General features: G+C 42.4%; 1 protein-coding gene across 17 annotated transcripts in view; it reads left to right on the forward strand.

Annotated features, from left to right (window-relative positions):
• IKZF1 (IKAROS family zinc finger 1) overlaps window positions 1-17,209 on the forward strand; it is a 262,341-nt gene that overhangs the window by 196,014 nt on the left and 49,118 nt on the right. For all 17 annotated transcript variants that reach the window (XM_085607276.1, XM_085607278.1, XM_085607277.1 and 14 more), the window contains 2 exons: window positions 13,107-13,274; window positions 16,785-16,910. In XM_085607276.1, coding sequence (XP_085463402.1) covers window positions 13,107-13,274; window positions 16,785-16,910 — 294 coding nt within the window. The remainder of the gene's footprint in view (window positions 1-13,106; window positions 13,275-16,784; window positions 16,911-17,209) is intronic.

Here is a 17,209-nt window from a genome sequence, read left to right on the forward strand (position 1 = left end):
TTTTAGTTTAAACCTCAGAAAAAATACATTTTTAAAGCAATCTTTTCATGAGTTTGTATTTACATACATAACCATCACAAACACCCTAAAGCTTGTACATATATTGCTTAGACAATTGTTGGTTCCTCTGAAGACCCACCCCCCATGCATCTGGGTGTTCAGGTCAGGCTGATACCCGAATCGAGTCAGGAAAATATCTTTAATTTCATTTAATATGCATCTATTTATTGAAGTTTTAATACAAAGTTAATGGTGCAAAGGCATAATGTTTTTTCTTCTACATTTGAAATAAATAGATACGACAAATTTACATTCATATTTAACATAAAAATATGTAAAATATTTCTTTTCAAATTAAATCAACTTTTGTATTTGTCCTTACATTTAACAATTTGGACACCCTGTGGTAAACTATATGGAGCATTAAAAATGCATTCAACTTGAAAATAAATATAAAAAAATATTTTTATATTCAATATTAAGTGAATTCATTATATAATAATTTTACATGTGGTACTAAGTAAAACAAATTTACAAAAGCAAATGATCATTGTCACCAACGAACTCTCATATGTTGGTACTGAAATTTTAAAGACTTCCGACACTAAACAAATCATTTCAAATTCACAAACGAATAGTGATTATATGAATTACACACAGGTAAAACACACTGTGAGATAGATGCACTAATGAGGTTATTAGAAGTGGGAGTGTGAGGGTCTCAGCCCTTATTGCACCTAATTATAGTCTATATTCATGCCTGGCTAAATTTGGTATAAAAGATTCGGCTCTTCAGTGGCTCTTCTTCTTTCTAACAGATTACTTTCAGGCTGTTACATTACCTCCTTCTTCATCCTTCATAAAAAGCAGTCCGATGGGGGGGGACACTCTGTGCTCATCACTCAACCCCAAGCTGTTTAATCTGCATGCTTCTCCTCTAGCTGCACTATGTTCTACCTTTTCATTGTTTTATCCTTCATGATTATCTAGATAATATACAACTTAATCTGCACGTAGACAGCAATCTCCGCATGCATAAATCTCAATTTAATGACTGCATGAGCATTTGGCATCTGGGTCACCACAAATACTTTATGACTCAATTCCTAAAAGACTGACATGTTGGTATTTGAAAATAATACTGCCTGGACAATAGCCTGGTGCCAGATGGCTTAGGCCTTTGTCCCACACCTTCTAAGTCTACTCAAAATCTTGGTATCACTTTTTATATTCAGATCAACTATCTGACAATCACGTATTTTTCTCTGATAAGGAGTATCATAATGCTTCTGCCTATTCTATAAATGCTGTCTTGTAAATCAGTTGTCTAGACTCTATTCTTGTCGCCATTAGAGTACTGCAATACTCTATATCTTGGCCTTCCTGTCTTCCCTTTTGAAAGATTGCAACAAGTTCAGAATGCAGATGCATGCCTTGATCTTGGCTTAAACCGAAGGTTTAGTGTTTCAAATTATCTCCAAGCACTTCCTTGGCTGCCCATTTCCAAGAGATGTGCTTTCAAGGATCTCTGCCACAAATACCTCTTCTCTTTCTCACTCAGTTACATGTCTCCTTGTTCAAGTTGTACTCCCCTAGCACGACACTTCATTCCACCATGACTCTTTTCTGTTTAGCTACAGGACATATTTTCTCTGGGTATTTGTGCACTTTATAACATTCCAAATCAATTAAACAATTGCTCAATCAATCAGTCAACCCAATCTGCTGATGAACCAAATGAAAGGGAAATTCTTGGCAGTCTGGAAATACTAAGGCTCAACAAGCTGCATCATAGAGCATCACCAACATAGGTGAAATAAGTAAGAAACATAATCAAGACATTAGCGACTGCTATGCTAATCAAAGACTCTAAGAATTTCACATCAACATTCTGCAATTCCAGCAAATACTAATCAGAGATGAGAGACCCTACCTCATGCTAGACCCTACCACTAGACTATAATAAACTAATTCTACACACCTTTGAAATACATCTTTGGTGTGCATTTCTTAGACTTCACTTTTGTCACAGTACCCTGGAAAAACATAATGTGTTTTTACCCCACTCCTGCCACCTAAACACTAATTTTCCTACTATCTAATATATTAATTGACTAGTGCTTTATTAGTAGCTATTGGGTCTCCCAAGTACGTTTTGTTAGTACCATCATGGGTATCAAGGAATAAATTCTCCCCTACCCTTCATAAAATGTAATCATGATGCCTGAATTTAGGTACAGGCCCTTTCTGTTCTGCTACCATGTCTTGGACACTCATAAATATCAGCTATTTGCAATTCTATTGTCTTGAATGTCTCTTGTCTTCAACGTCCCTTGGCCTACATATACACTTTACCTTCCCAATCTGGAGCTAACAGCTTGACCATGATGCTAGATCTCAAGGGTAGGCGTAACACCACTAATAGGTACAGAAGGACAAGTAGACAGCCCTTTATTTAAATTATCTCATTACCTATGCTCCAGTACCAGCCAGCACTGTCAATCAATCAATCAGGGTTTTGTAAAGCACACTACTCACCCAGGAGGGTCTCATGGTACTAGGGGTGGGGGTGGGAAGCTCTGTTGGGGTCATTCCAAGAGTCAGGTCTTGAGATCCTTCCTGAATTGGTGTAGTGTCTGGATCTGTCGGAGGTGAAGGAGGAGTTTGTTCCAGGTATTTGCTGCGAGGTAGGAGAAGTATCTTCGACCTGTCCTGGTTCTATAAAAACGTGGGACGGTGGCTAGGGAGAAGTCGGCTGAGCGGAGGTTTCTCTTGGGGCGTAGAAGGAGATTTGGTTTTTGAGGTATTGGAGTCCGGTGTTGTGGAGGGCCTGTTGTGGAGACAGCCTGTCTGTAATGCACTGGGCCTATGCTGGCTCAACCTGTACTAGAAAGGCATGCACATAATCATATTCATACCAGTAGAGAAACAGCACCTGCTAATATCCTCTAGTGTGGTGCTTGGTTGAAATGGAGTCAATATGGCTAAGCATACAGCAAGTCAGCAGTGCTTTATCTTAAGAGATAAGGTGCAAACAGTGCACATCGCAGCTGGATGATTTACTTCAATCCTTTTCAGAACTGATTCAATGTTGGGTGAAAGGTACTATGACCCCTAACTGCAAAATCACTTCCAATGCTGCTGCATTGGTTGTGCCAAGTACCCAGTGTGGCCATCAGTGGATAGGGTGAACATTGTCTGTGCCCACCAACAGATAAATCTGTGACCCTTTGCCAGATTATCTGCTGAAGATGGAGCTGTAGACCTCAAGGGCTCTCATGAGTTAATGCTCCTGTTCTGAGGTGAAAGCTTCAGAGATTTGCATGTCCCACAGTTTGGACAGATATGTAGCCTCTTGAAGGAAACCTAAAGTAAAGTTTTAAACCATCCTGCTCATACTGTCATAATGTAGCATGCCTCTTGTTTTTACATGTTCAGCACCCTCATAAGAACATCTTGTTGTTTCTTAAAGAAGATACCTGTTGTAGGTTTCTGAGATAGGGAGTGCAGGTATGTTCTGGGCTGCATTTGGGGACATATGGTCACTTCTAGGTGAGAATCTAATTACCCATTGGATTTGGCTGGTTTCAGGGCAGACCAACCTGCATTGGAAAAATTAAGTAAAGAGACCCTTTGATGATCCTTTCCAGTAGGTTCCTTGTGGGAGGGAAATTGCAAGTGTAATTACGACTTTGGCTGTCCTACAGCTGATGGTGCAATGTGCCATCCGCTGTAGGACCACCAAAGCTATGGTGTGACCATTCGCCAGATTAGGAGGTAAATTCAGGTCTGGCGGGGGGTCCTTTGAAGGTCTGATTGCGGCGGTTTGCTAGGCTAGAAGAGCCTATCATTCAGACCGCCACAGTCAGAGTGCCGACTGCACCTTCCTGCATGGTTTGGCATACATGCCGCACCGTGCAGGAAAGGGGGTGCAAATCCAGGTAGCAGTACATATGCCCCCCCTGCATGCACCCACAGGACCACATCTGGCAGGGGGCCTTTTCAAAAGGGCTGTGAAATGGCATCTCGGAATATGCTTGGCAGTGTCGGCTGTGGCACCGCCAGTATATTCCTGCCGGTGAAAAATCCCAGCGGTGCCGGCGGTCTCGTGGCAGTCTGACCACCGCAGTCATAATACTGCAGGCGGTTCCACAGTGTGGCGGTGGTTCAGGACCGCCTAACTCGTAATTAGGCCCCTACTCTTTTTTATGTTTTACCCCATGTCACACAAAGATTCACTAAATGCTCTTGGGCCTGAAGTTAATGTGGTCTGTGAGCCATTTGGTCTGTTGGTTATAGTTGATACTTAGCCCATGTATCACCCTCACAGGGATTTCATGATGGCAGGAGGGGACTTAGCAACTAGGAGCACCAGCCAATGACCTCCTCAGCAGTCACGGGCATGTTTCAGACTTGTTGGGCCTCACAGTACAGTGGCACTTGAATATGTATGCAAATATCACTTCTCAGCCAAAGGCACTTGATGTGGATTTCATGTCCTAATGTCTAATCAAATTCACCCGCTCACTTCCTCCTTTATATCATCTCCATCTCTTCTCCATCCCCATTTCTTGTACATCTTAGCACTTTACATGTGTATATTTAACTTACTCAGTGCTTCTATTTTTGTCTCAACTAGTAAACACCATCTCCCACACCTCTCTCAGTTTCTCTTTTTGTGTCAACCAGCAAACACCATTTTCCTCGCCTCTATCTATATGGAAACGCCCGATTCATTTTTTCTGAAGAGCGTTTAAAGAGGAAACATAAACAGTAAGTCAACAAGCATTGGCAAATCCAATAGATCTGAGTCAAATGCACTATGTGCTAATGCATGCAAAGACATGCAGGCATAAACGTTACCTGCATGTAATAGCACATAAAAGGCCAACCTCTCGCTGCTTTGCCAGTTTACACTCCCTTTTAACGGATGGGTGATTTAGTTTGATTTTTTTTTTTTTTAAATATCTTTATTGGTATTTTTTGATTTTTTCATGACTGGCATCATATTTCTATAAAGTATTTGTCCATTGCGAAGTTATAGAGTCCATGTGTCTTACAATAGTGCAGTTGACAACGATATTAAGCTAATGTTTACACATCATTCCTGTTTACAGACACATACATTGATTTGGGTACATATGAAAAGGCCTCAGTGTGCTATTGCTCGCACATGTCGCCGCATCATGGCAGCTGTACTTGATGCAAGGCCATACACAGCATGATCGGGACTTATCTTGTCTATGCCAGTACCACAATACCCGATGTATAGGCTATTCCATCACATAATAATAACCTATCGGTCGGACTTGAACATTATAAATACAATAGTGTAAATTGACAATGTGTGATAAGAGGTCACATGTGGATACCAATAAGACCTATTTTTCCCAATAAAAATATATTCAAAACTCAAACTTACAACACTGCAAACTGCCATCCAAACTGTGTAAGTCGAGTCGCTGTTCCATGTCTTCTTATGGCTCGCCTAGACAGGGGCTAAAGAAAGGCATGTATCTGTGTGCAGCTATGAAACCAGCATGAAGCACCCCCCCCCCCCTCCCGGCAGCGTGTAGGGCTCTGGTGATCACTAGTGGTGTATTGGGGATTTCCTGGATATGTGACTGTCTGTATGGCAGGGCACAGCAACGTCTTGTAGTCAGACCCCGGGCACCATCATGTCTATTGTAAATCAGCAAGTTGCACATCCCCATCATTCGCTACGGCACCACCTTGAAGAGCCACTAGCATAATGTCCCATCCCTGCGCCATAGGGTATTTGCGAAGATGGGTGATTTAGTTGGATCTGCATACAGAGCACAGGTACTTTTTTACTCAATAAAATTATAAGCTGAATTTGCAAAGTCTAAGGATCATATTTACAAGCCCCTATCGCCACTAGAGCATCACTTATTTTGACACTCTGGTGGCATAGTGCCATTTCACATATTTACAAGGTGGTGCTAAGCCATCTTAACGTGGCTTAACGGCACCTTGTAAATATGCCCCTTTCTGCCACAGTCTTCTGTGGCAAAGGGGCATACAATGGATGTTGCACTGGGCATTCCACTGCAACACACATTGCTTTGTGGTACTGCCTCAGATTTTCAAGGCCGAGGCAGCGCCAAAAACGAATGCCAGGGAATACTTGGTCTTAGTATGGCGAATATTAATTACTCTTCGTATTTTGCTCTTTCCATGTGTGCTGCAGCACACATGGAAAGATCAAATCACCTTTAATGGTTGTTTATGCGCAGGAAGATATTCCTTACTGCACATAAAAAATGGCCCCTGCAGAGCAGGCATCCTTGCAATATAGTGGCAGGGTGCCTGGCACAGAGCAGTCAGGCTTAACTCAGAGGCAATGTGCAAAGTATTTATGCAACACTTCAAACAGTAATAAAGTGACAACACAACACAAGAAAAATCCCACATCAATTTAGAAAACAAGAGTAAACATTAATAAACAGATTAAGACTATAACAACAAAAATCCAGTCAGTAGAAACGGAAATATACAGTCTTGAAGACTTCAGTGAAAATAGCGTCAAAAAGCACAAGGTACCAACTATGGTTATCTGGTCGTGCTGGACTGGGACGAAGTCACAAGTTCAGTCTGACTGCGATAAAGCTTAAGACGGCTACAGGGACCCACTTGGACCCACTGAACACAGTAATTTAATCCTGGTTGCAAAAAATGCGGGGCATCCGTGTCGAGGATGCGTCACACTGCAGAGCTGTTGTGAGGTCCGAGCGACCGAGCGAGGAGATGTGTCAAGTGGCGTCAGTAAAAGTGCAAGGCGATGTCCTTGCGTGGAGATGCCTCACACAGTGGCGGTTCCTTTGGGCTCCGTGGGGCAAGGGGATGTGCTGGGATTGGTGATGCAATGTCCTTGCGTATGGGAAGTCCGCATAGCAGGTGAGGCATCAATTCCGAAGGCGATGCATCGAGCAGCAATGATGATGCCCTTTGCTGTGGGAGATGCGCCACAGAGGAGATGTGTTGGTTCTGCTGGATACACAGATGGGCTGGCAGAGCACCTTCCAGGTGGTTGGAAGCTTGTTCTAACTCTGAGACTTCAGATCAGCAGGCCGGCCAACTTGCCCTTGGATTTACTCCAGGGTCCTGGATGCAGGTCCAGGCCTTCTGACCCAGGCAAGAAGGCAGCAGAGCAGCAGCTCAACACAGCAGAGCGGCAATCCTTCAGGGCAGAAGTACAGCAGAGTGGCAGTCCTTTCAGCAGCACAGCAATCTTTCGTACTGTTCCAGAAGTGTATTGAAGAGTTTTATTTAAGGGTCCTAATATTTATACCTGGTGCCCACTTTGAAGTACAGGAAACTTCTAGAGTTTTCCACGCCCCTGAAATTCTAGGCATCCCCTTCCTTCAAGTCCTGGCCCAAGCTTGTCTGAGGTCACATAAGACCAGTGACAACCCCTTTGTAAGAGTGCTGAGGCAGAGCCTTTCTGATGTGCAATTGTGGTAGTTGATAGCGCCACCCCCTGAGTTAACTCAGAGTGGCCCAACCTGCCAACATCTATCTTCTCTTTATCTTACTGTCTGGAGGAAATACACACATACCAACTGCCACCAACACCTAGTCATGGGACCCAGCATCAGACTGCAGGCTCCAAATTGTTAGGACAAGAAAATGCCAACTTTCTAATAATGAGCCCGGAAGAGTGATGTAAAAGGAATTAAATAATTAACTGGTATCAAGTGATGACAATGGATAAAACAAGAGCAATGGTTCAAAAAGAGGGATGTTTTCCCATACCGCAGTGCGACAGATGGGTGCGCGAGTTATGTGCCCTGAGGTATACTTATGTATCTGCACTGATCGCACACACTACCAGATGATATACTTTTGTATAATGAAAAATTAAACAAGGGAAGGAGTGCATTCTTACCACAAATGTTTCTTGCTTTGCAATCACCGTCCCAAATCGAGTTTTCACCCCATGGACGAAGTTGAAGGTTGTGAAAATTGAGTCAAAGAAGGCAGCATCACTATGGAGACTGCAAAAAACTGGAGTGGATATTATGAAGTTACGACCGCACATATTAGATGTGGACATCTGCAGCTGATTCCCAGGACAGTGGTTTCATTGGTTTATTTCACCTGCATTTTTTCAGTTACAGTGGATTTACTTATGGAACAATGGACTTCTTTATGCATTTGTTTGTTAACACAATGGCATTTATTTTTGTAGATAACTGTGTGATTTTGTCATAAACTAGTGTAGGGGAAACGAGGGTGGAGTAAGAGAGTAAGGGTAGGTTTACTTTGATCCGTTTTATTTAACTTCATTTAGTTTAATCATGTCGTGGCACTGGGGTGTGCATTATGGGATCCGTAGTTTTCATCATATTTTTGGGATACTAAGGGGGTTGAACACAGCGAGGGAAAGTGATTTGCATGGTGTTTTAGCACATGGGTTTTTATACTAGGCAGGAAGGGGAGTTGTGGGGTAATGAGGGTGGTGATATTGGGCATGGTAACATTGTTTTGTGAAGCTTAGCAGTGAATAGTTAGCTGAGCTGTCTCTTTTATTTGTTGCAGAGTCCCCTGAAGAAGAGCCTTTTAGGCTTGAAATGCATTGGGAATATAGTAATGAGTCTACTCTGTTGTACATTTCACCTTTCCCTTTACGTGTCGCTTTGAAATGCCTGGATGGGCACGCAGGGTACATATGAAAAAGTCAAATAAAGAAATAAGGTGGAATCATGCTGTCTCCGCAGTGACTTAATGAGCCCGGAAGAGTGATGGAATAAGGAATTAAATAATTAACTGGTATCAAGTGATGACAATGGATAACTTAAGAGCAATGGTTCCAAAAGAGGGATGTTTTCCCATACCGCAGTGCGACAGATGGGTGCACGAGTTATGTGCCCTGAGGTAAACTTTCTAATAGTGGCATTTTGAGAATTGTGACTAAAGGTCTGACTTTTCCACTAAAGAGGGCTTTTAATAACAATTCTTTAGACATCAAACTCAGTGTGTTAACCTGCTCCCAATTGGAAGTTACAGCTTATTAAATGTAATATGGTAACTCCAATGTTATCCCATGGTAGAGGTAGGCCTTGCGGTAATGAAAAACAAATTTAGGAGTTTTTCACTACCAGGACACATAAAACTTGAAAGTTCATGTCCAACTTTTTTTTAAATACACTGCACCCTGCCCTCTGGGCTGTTTAGAGCCTACGTTAGGGATGACTTATATGTATAAAAAGGAAGGATTCGGCCTGGTGAAAGGTTTATTTTGCCAGGCCAAAATGGCAATTTATAACTGCACACAGGCTGCAATAGCAGGCCTGAGAAATGCTTAAAGGTCTGCTTAAGTAGGTGGCACAATCAGTGCTGCAGGACCAGTAATACCATTGATTTACATGCAGTACCTCTTTATTGAGGACTTACAAGTAAATTAAATATGCCAATTGGGTGTAATTCAATTCTACCATGTTTTTACGGAGAGAGCACAAGCTCTTTAGCTTTGGTTAGCAGTGGTAAAGTGTGCAGAGTCCTGAAGCCAGCAAAAATTAAGTCAGCACCACGCCAAGGATGCCAGGTCTAAAAAATACATGATACAAGTCAAAGCAACTTATTTCATATAGAGTGCTGAGATGCCAACACACGGAACAGTTTGTGCAAATGTATAATATATATTTAAAAAATGTGAACAATGCAGTAGATATTGCCTAATGCAAAGAAGATGCCATAGTCCTGGGAGATGGCAAAGTGCCCAGGTGCCAATAAAAATATTTGGTTTTGCACCTTTCAATATTATCAAATCTTAAAATTAAAGAAAAAATGTCAAGGTGCCTGTGTAGAATTTGTCAGCCTTTTCAATGCTAAAGCCAAGAATGTAATAGTCTGGGTGTTAAGGCGAATGTTGAGCCCATTATAGCACTCAGTGACTGCTTGCCCACACCAGGGTACCTCCAGTTGAATAAAATGGGCATGCAACAGGGATCTTCATTCAGAGAGTAATGAAAGACAGATACATATTTTATTAGTTAATATCTCTTGTGCTTGATGGGACCATCTGCATGATTTATCGGAAGACTGATTCAGCCATCGAGGTTGGTGGTTCAGAATGGGTAAGCCTCCCAGGCATTGGTTCAAGAAATGCTATGTTTCAAAAAGCAACTAGCCAGATAAGATGGCATGCCTGGATCACAATAGCTCTTTATCATGATCCATGCATGCGATCTCCTTATAATCCTTTGCTTGTCTTCAAGGAACGACACCTGGCACATACTAGAATTGATGATTTTTTTATATACTGCAAAAGAGGAAACAGGCATCTTCCATAAATCTTCAGGATAAAGGGACACAAGCTGTGTTCAAGGTAGACTCTAAAAGGGGATTTGCAGACAGGATTTGATAATTATCTCCAGAGCATATAATCCAAGGTAGTGTGACGGATTTTACTTAATTTAAAACAACATTTTAAGAACTCTCCTTGCATTGCCAGTGGTTGGTTTACAAGCCCAGACTTAGGTCTTACGTGAGAGGAGAAAGCATTATGGGTCAGACAAATGAGCTGTCTGTAGACCATGAGGTGAGTGTGACTCTCATGTCTGGATTCCCCCCCCACAAACAATGGATTACATCCATATAAAATGGTTGGCAGGAGTTTAGCATTCAGGACATGCAGCAGTGGGAGCATTGACTGACCCCAAAGTTCCTTTTGTATAATAAAGAAAGCTGACACCAATGAGGACGACATTGGATTTAATTGACGTTTTGTGGGTTTAAAAAACATCTCTACAGCCAACAATGACCCCAAGGTACATGTATTCCAGAGCCTACACAAGCTTTGATCTGTTTTGGAACCATGAACTAGGTTTTTACTCGGTTCTAGGGAATGTAATGACCTTAGTCTTTTAAAGATTGATTTCAAGATGTGATTTGAAGGTGTATTTACCTAAGGCATCTAGCAGTATTCGAAAGCCTACTTTGGTCCTACTCAACAGAACTATATGATCAGCATAGAGGATGCATGCTAATGGGCGTTGCTAGTGTCCAGATTGAAGGGAAGGTCAGAAATAATGAGATTGAAAAGAGAAGGGCCCAACACGCAGCCCTGACTCAGACTGATGTTTGTCCAAACCTCCTTGAGACATCAAAGAGCCAAGAGCTTTAAGTGAGGCGGGAGCAGACACACCCTCACCAAAACTTCTCCCAGACCACCAAAGCTGTCTGCAGTCAGACCTAAACGCAGGTACTGTGAAAGTCATAAAAGTAGTTAAGGCCCATCCCACAGAACTAAGAGCCAGCAAGGTAGTGCTCAGGGCCCAACATCTTCATCTCAAGGATGAAGTATGATGCAACACTTCCTTATCACACCCTCCTGAATGTTAAGCACCATCAAGAAACCCCACCTGTCCTGTGTCTTTATTCAGTCAAGTGGTGCCCAACTGCTCAGCATTATCAGTTCTTGTTTTTCCTGCATGTTACAAGTCCCTGTGTCATGAATATGTGACCAGATATAGTCTGATGTGAATTAATTAATTAATAACTGCAAATAATATCAGTATGAAAACGTGATGACATCTGGACCACCTGCCCTATGCATACATGTGTGTGTTGTCATAACATTACAGGGTCATTGGTTTGCTGTGCAATTTATTTGCTTGACCTGTGTGATGCTCTTCTTTAAATACGTGATTTCTGTCAAGTAACATATATGAAAATATGACAGCATGTTACACAAATATGCAAAGGAGCGGCATATAACTTTTAGAGCGTTAATGTATACATTAACTTTCCACCCAATTAGTTTTACTGACAATGGCTGCTTTTCTTTATTTTGTAAAATAAAAAGACGGTGTTAAAAACATTTGACGATACGGTGTATTTACCACCTGTTAAAATGTACCAGCATGTACTGCTTTGTTAGGGTGAGGGGTTAATGTCGTGTTAATGCAACCACAACCAACTGCAGAACACGCAGTGGTGATGGGTGAGTGTACAAACCACTGCAGGCTAAAGAAATAAACAACAAACTGATGTCTGCTAATGAGCTGTAAATTCACACAGAATGCCCATGACATGCATCAAATGAACCAGAAAAAAAGGCTTCAGAACCTCCCTGCATGCCTAGCAATTTCTAAAATGTAACACCTAAGGCACAGACGAATTATAAATATTGAAAACTTTAGATGTTAAATCTGTGTTGTTTATTATTTTTATTAATAATTATTGCATTTTATATTCGTAAATATTTTGTGCTCATGGGGCTAGGGGTGTCTTATGCTAGTTCGAACCATTTTGTACTGTGACTAAAAGGCTCCACGACTTTGACTACAGAGGCTGGATTTTCCATAATAGTGTGTGGTTTTTTTTTTTTGCCTCCATCGCTTTCTTTCTTTTGCTCTTGTTTCACTGTTTGTAGCCATCTCCTCTTTCTTGTGGCTCTCCCGTTCCCCTCTCTCTGTGTCCATCCCACCCCGCCTCCTCCCACCCTCATCTCTGTCTCCTGTCTCTTTCCTGATTTGTCCGCTTAAGGACAGACAGGTAATGGAGAAGAAATTGAAAAGGAAAATACATGGGAAAATGTAAATGAAAAGAAGTTATTATAACACTTATAATGAAGTGCCTTTCATTTAAATATAAGAATGTAACGCTGAAATGAACTTGTGATCCTGAAATGCATTTTTAATGAGTTTCCTTTTTATTTGCTGCTTCAGTGGCATATTTTAAAGACCCTTTGAAAAAAGCCACATTAAAAAAAATCCCCACCAAATGCCACAACATGCAAAATTGGATATTGGTTTATTCCAAAACTGCTGATCAGGAAGAGTGGCTCTTCAACACAAAATGTTGCAGTCACTTTATTTAAATGAGTTTGAATTTGCATCGTGATGTGCCATTCTGATTTGGAGGGAAAAAAAATTAGATTTTCAGATCAAATTGACCCAGTCAGTGAAGCGTTAAGGAGCTGGCAGGTCTAGTCTGAAAGCCTTGTGTTATATCAAACCTGCAGCCCCGGGAAGCCGCAAAGCACCAGTGGGGAAACAACCTTCTCGCTGAATTCTTTCTCTTGTATTATGTTGTGCTCTGTTCTCACATGTTTCCTCTCCTTCCCTCTCTCCCTGCAGGGGAACGCCCTTTCCAGTGCAATCAATGTGGCGCTTCCTTTACCCAGAAAGGCAACCTCCTACGCCACATCAAGTTGCACTCTGGTGAAAAGCCTTTCAAGTGCCACTTGTGTAACTATGCATGCCGACGGAGAGATGCTCTCACAGGTCACCTGCGGACACATTCTGGTAGGTGCAGTGCTCAAGATGCGCCGCAAGTATCTGTCCCTCGCCTCAGGGTTTACAATAATGACCAGTAAATTTGGGCGTGTCAACCTTCTCATTGTTCCAGGTACCTCCATTTTGTGTACATGCTGTAAAATATGATAGCAAAGCTGATAAAACCTTACATTTGCCTTCTTTCCAGTATTTTATCTGGAGACATTAAGGGCCCCATTAGGATGGCGGGCGGAAAACCCCCGCCGGGCCGGCGGTAGTCACCGACGGCCCGGCAGGGGCGATCCGCCCGCCATCCATGCTGCAAAGACCCCCGCCATATTACGATGGCTGGGGGGTCCGCGGCAGACGGAAAGACCGTCCGCCGCTTTTCCGCCCGGTCTACAAGTCCACAATGGTGCCGGAAACATGCTTTTCCATGGCGGCATTGCCGCCACGGAAATGCATGCAGAGTTTACTTGCAGGGGCCCGTTGTGGGCCCCCAGGGACTCTGGGGGGTGGAGGGTACACATGGGGGGTACCTATGGTCCCCCCCTGCATTTCAATGTACAATGTGGCAGACACCGCGCGGTGCCTGTCACGTTGTGCATTGAAAGGCACAACCTGCCTTTGTGGCATTGTGGCGGGCGGTGCAAATGCACGATGCGCCTGCCCGTGTGGCGGGCGCATCCTAATGGAGGGTGAAAGACCGCCGCTAGCATTGCGGGCAGTCCCGATTCCCGGGGGTATGGCGGGCGGACTTTGTCACTGGACTAATGACCCTCTAAGTGTGTCATTTTCAGCCACGGCCCATGCAAGTAAGAGCGGGGGGGGGCGGTGGGGGGGATTTCGACAGACAATGACAAGGGAAAATTATTTATTTACTTAATTTTCCCTCATCATTGTCCGTCGAAATACCCTCCCCCTCACTGGGCCCCACCGCTCTTACCTGCACGGGTCGCGGCTGGTCCTTTTCCTTCCATAACACTATAGCATTCAGGGCTGTGTGAAGGAACCACATTGGCAGCACTGGGAAGTGAAGTTCTCCTAGTGCTAACAGAATATATACATCATAGAGGGTAACAGTGCACCCTGAGGTCTTCTGGCCTGGTCTGTTGAGTACCCAGCACATCCAGTGGTTCAACAAGACAAAGTTAATTAATGCAAAGGACCGCTGTGTGTCTCTTTGTCCCAACGCAAATACCTACTGAGAATGCAGGTAGAGCGATATTTTGTGCAGACATTTTTATCATTCTATGTCCCACTGTCCAGATCAATAATATTGATGAAAATTCAAGCAAAATGTACCAAAGATTAACACATTACCCAGTTTTAGTACCCACACAATCATTGGCCTGAATGTTTGTAGAGAAAATATATAAATAGAATCCATGATGTGACGAAGAAAATCACCAAGCAAATCTGCCATTTAAGGCATCCACTTCCCTGGGTGCAAATATAAATAATTGGGGTGAAGAAGCTGTTCTGTAGGGTACTATGAGCAGCTCCTAGATTGGTGACCCGACCACCATGCAGGGAAACTTAAATGATGCAATTGATGGTTGGTTTTACAGTTTCTTTCTAAATGGCTATCAAGTTGCGAATTAGAAAGACCTAAATCCAAAGACCTGTTCTTATTAGCTGCAAGGCAGCCAACCAAAATTGACGAACAATCTTCTGTTGTAACAAAGCTTATTGGCTGCATTCCACCAACCAAGTTTTTTTTTTGAGTTTATGCTATTCTGATTGACTGCTTGGCAGCCGCTAAGAATAACCATGCCCAAACTACAATTCGCTATACCATTTAGTGGCCCAACAAGACACAGGTAGGCAGAACTTGAAATTTTCTGTGTTCATAAAAAGAATCCATTATTTTTTCTATTATGCCACAGAGCGTTTCATCAATTTATCAAAACAAAATATTTTCCCATAGTGGACTAAAAAATAAGACCAAAATAAGAGCATGCTGGTCTATTTCTAATCCCTTCTACTCAAAGACATAAAACCAAAAAGCAAAACACTGTCTCTTTGTATAAACCATGTTTTGTAACCTGTGGTTGCTGCTACGCATCCTCTCCATAGTTCCCAGTTCCCTGCTGCTCAGCCAGTGTCAGGGTGATGTAATGGAATGTTGTGTAATGTCCTTTTAAAGATGTTAGGATGAGAGGTAGGAACAAGTATGTTGCACCCTAATGTTGTGTAATGTCCTTCCTAAGGGGTTAAGGATTCTGAGTTGTAGGGGCATTTGTGTTGCACCCTAATGATGTGTAGTGTCCTTCCCAAGGATTTAAGGAGAAGTGTAGGGGTAGTTTGTGTGGGCACCTTAATGTTCTAGTGTGTTGCAGTATAGGGTGAATGTGTGTGTGTTGCACCCTGGTGATACTGTGGGTGTTTTTCCTAAGGGGTCAAGGATTAACAGTGTGCAGTAGGAAGTGTATTAGTTCCCTAAGTCCTGTAGAAGATTTACTTATTTTTATTATTTATGAGTCAAATATTTATAGGACTGATTTAGCAATCATTTCCATCTTTTGTCCTCTGTAATTGTTGATTTCTGAGTTTAATATTTATGGGACAGGTTCATTGTTTGTTTCCAATTTACAGCTGTTGGTATTTTCAATTGTTTCCCTAAGGGGAGGAGAAGTCTTGTTACCTGTGGCTGTTGCTACACATCCTCTCTATAGTTCCCAATTCCCTACTGCTCAGCCAGTGTGAGTGTGATTTATTAGAGTATTGATGAGTGCCTGGTGGATATGTATGTCAGTTTGAGAGAGTGGGCTGAGCAGCAAGGATGCTGCTCCTGGTGGGGCATTTACTCTGAACCTGTAACTTAGATATAACTTATACAATAAACCTACATCTTAGAATCAACATGCCAGGGCCTTTCTAAGGAGGTCACTGCAGCTTGCTCAACAATGTCTCTACTTATGCTGCCATTACAGTATCAACAAGGCTAGTAAGCATCACACTCCTACAAGTGTGAAAATTCAGACTATTCCAGGCCTCCCAAAGCTTAAAAACGTCCTGGAGGTCTGGCATTATTAATTTTCAATGTGTACTGAATTATTCAACACACTGTTAATGTGCTCACCTCACAAACAGACAAGCAGTCACATCATTTGGTGAACTGTCATAAGTGCCAGTGTTGAGCACCGACAAACACAGGCTCAAACTAAGCACTGTCTGACATCCAAGGAGGTGGAGGGATGTTTCTAGTCAGTCTGTGGGTGGCAGGAAGAGGAAAACTGAAGTGTTTTTAGATATTTCCTAAAGCACTGGAAGGAGGAGGAGCGTCTGAGATGCATGCAGGATAGTTCCAAAATAGGTGTTATTGTTTGAATGGTTCTAAGAAGTGGGGAAATTCAAGTTACAAAGCGCAAACATGGGTGACAAAATAGAGAAAAATCTAATCTCAAAAAGCATTCTTAATGAAGCATTTCTGTCAGGTGAAACACAGTAATGTGTTGGAAAACTGCTTTGCTGCACTCAAATCTAACTTCAAATTAAAATCTGTTGTGTAACTGTTCACAAATATTCATTTTGCAGTTGGCAAACCTCACAAGTGTGGATACTGTGGAAGAAGCTATAAGCAACGCAGTTCTTTGGAAGAACATAAAGAGCGATGCCACAACTACCTGCAAAGCATGGGCCTGCCGGGCAACTTGTATTCAGGTAAGAAGCTAAGCAGTAAAAAGTCATGAGAACCACAACCAAACAGCTGCTCCTCTGCCTCAAGTTCCATTTTAGTTTCTATCTGACACACATATAAGGGTCTGAACCTATATATATTTACCCTTCGCAAGAGTTTTTTCATGTGTTGACCTATTAATGGCTTTAAGGTAAAGTGTATGGGGCCAGATGTACTAAGATTCAATCCACAAAAGTGGTGGCAAAATGCACACCTTCTTTTTGTGAATCGATTTTGCATACCAGCCTACATGCTAATGGGTCGTTCACAAATAAGGAATCGT

Source organism: Triturus cristatus, chromosome 5_2 (genome assembly GCF_964204655.1).
Source record: "Triturus cristatus chromosome 5_2, aTriCri1.1, whole genome shotgun sequence".
In the NCBI taxonomy this organism is placed as follows: Eukaryota; Metazoa; Chordata; class Amphibia; order Caudata; family Salamandridae; genus Triturus; species Triturus cristatus.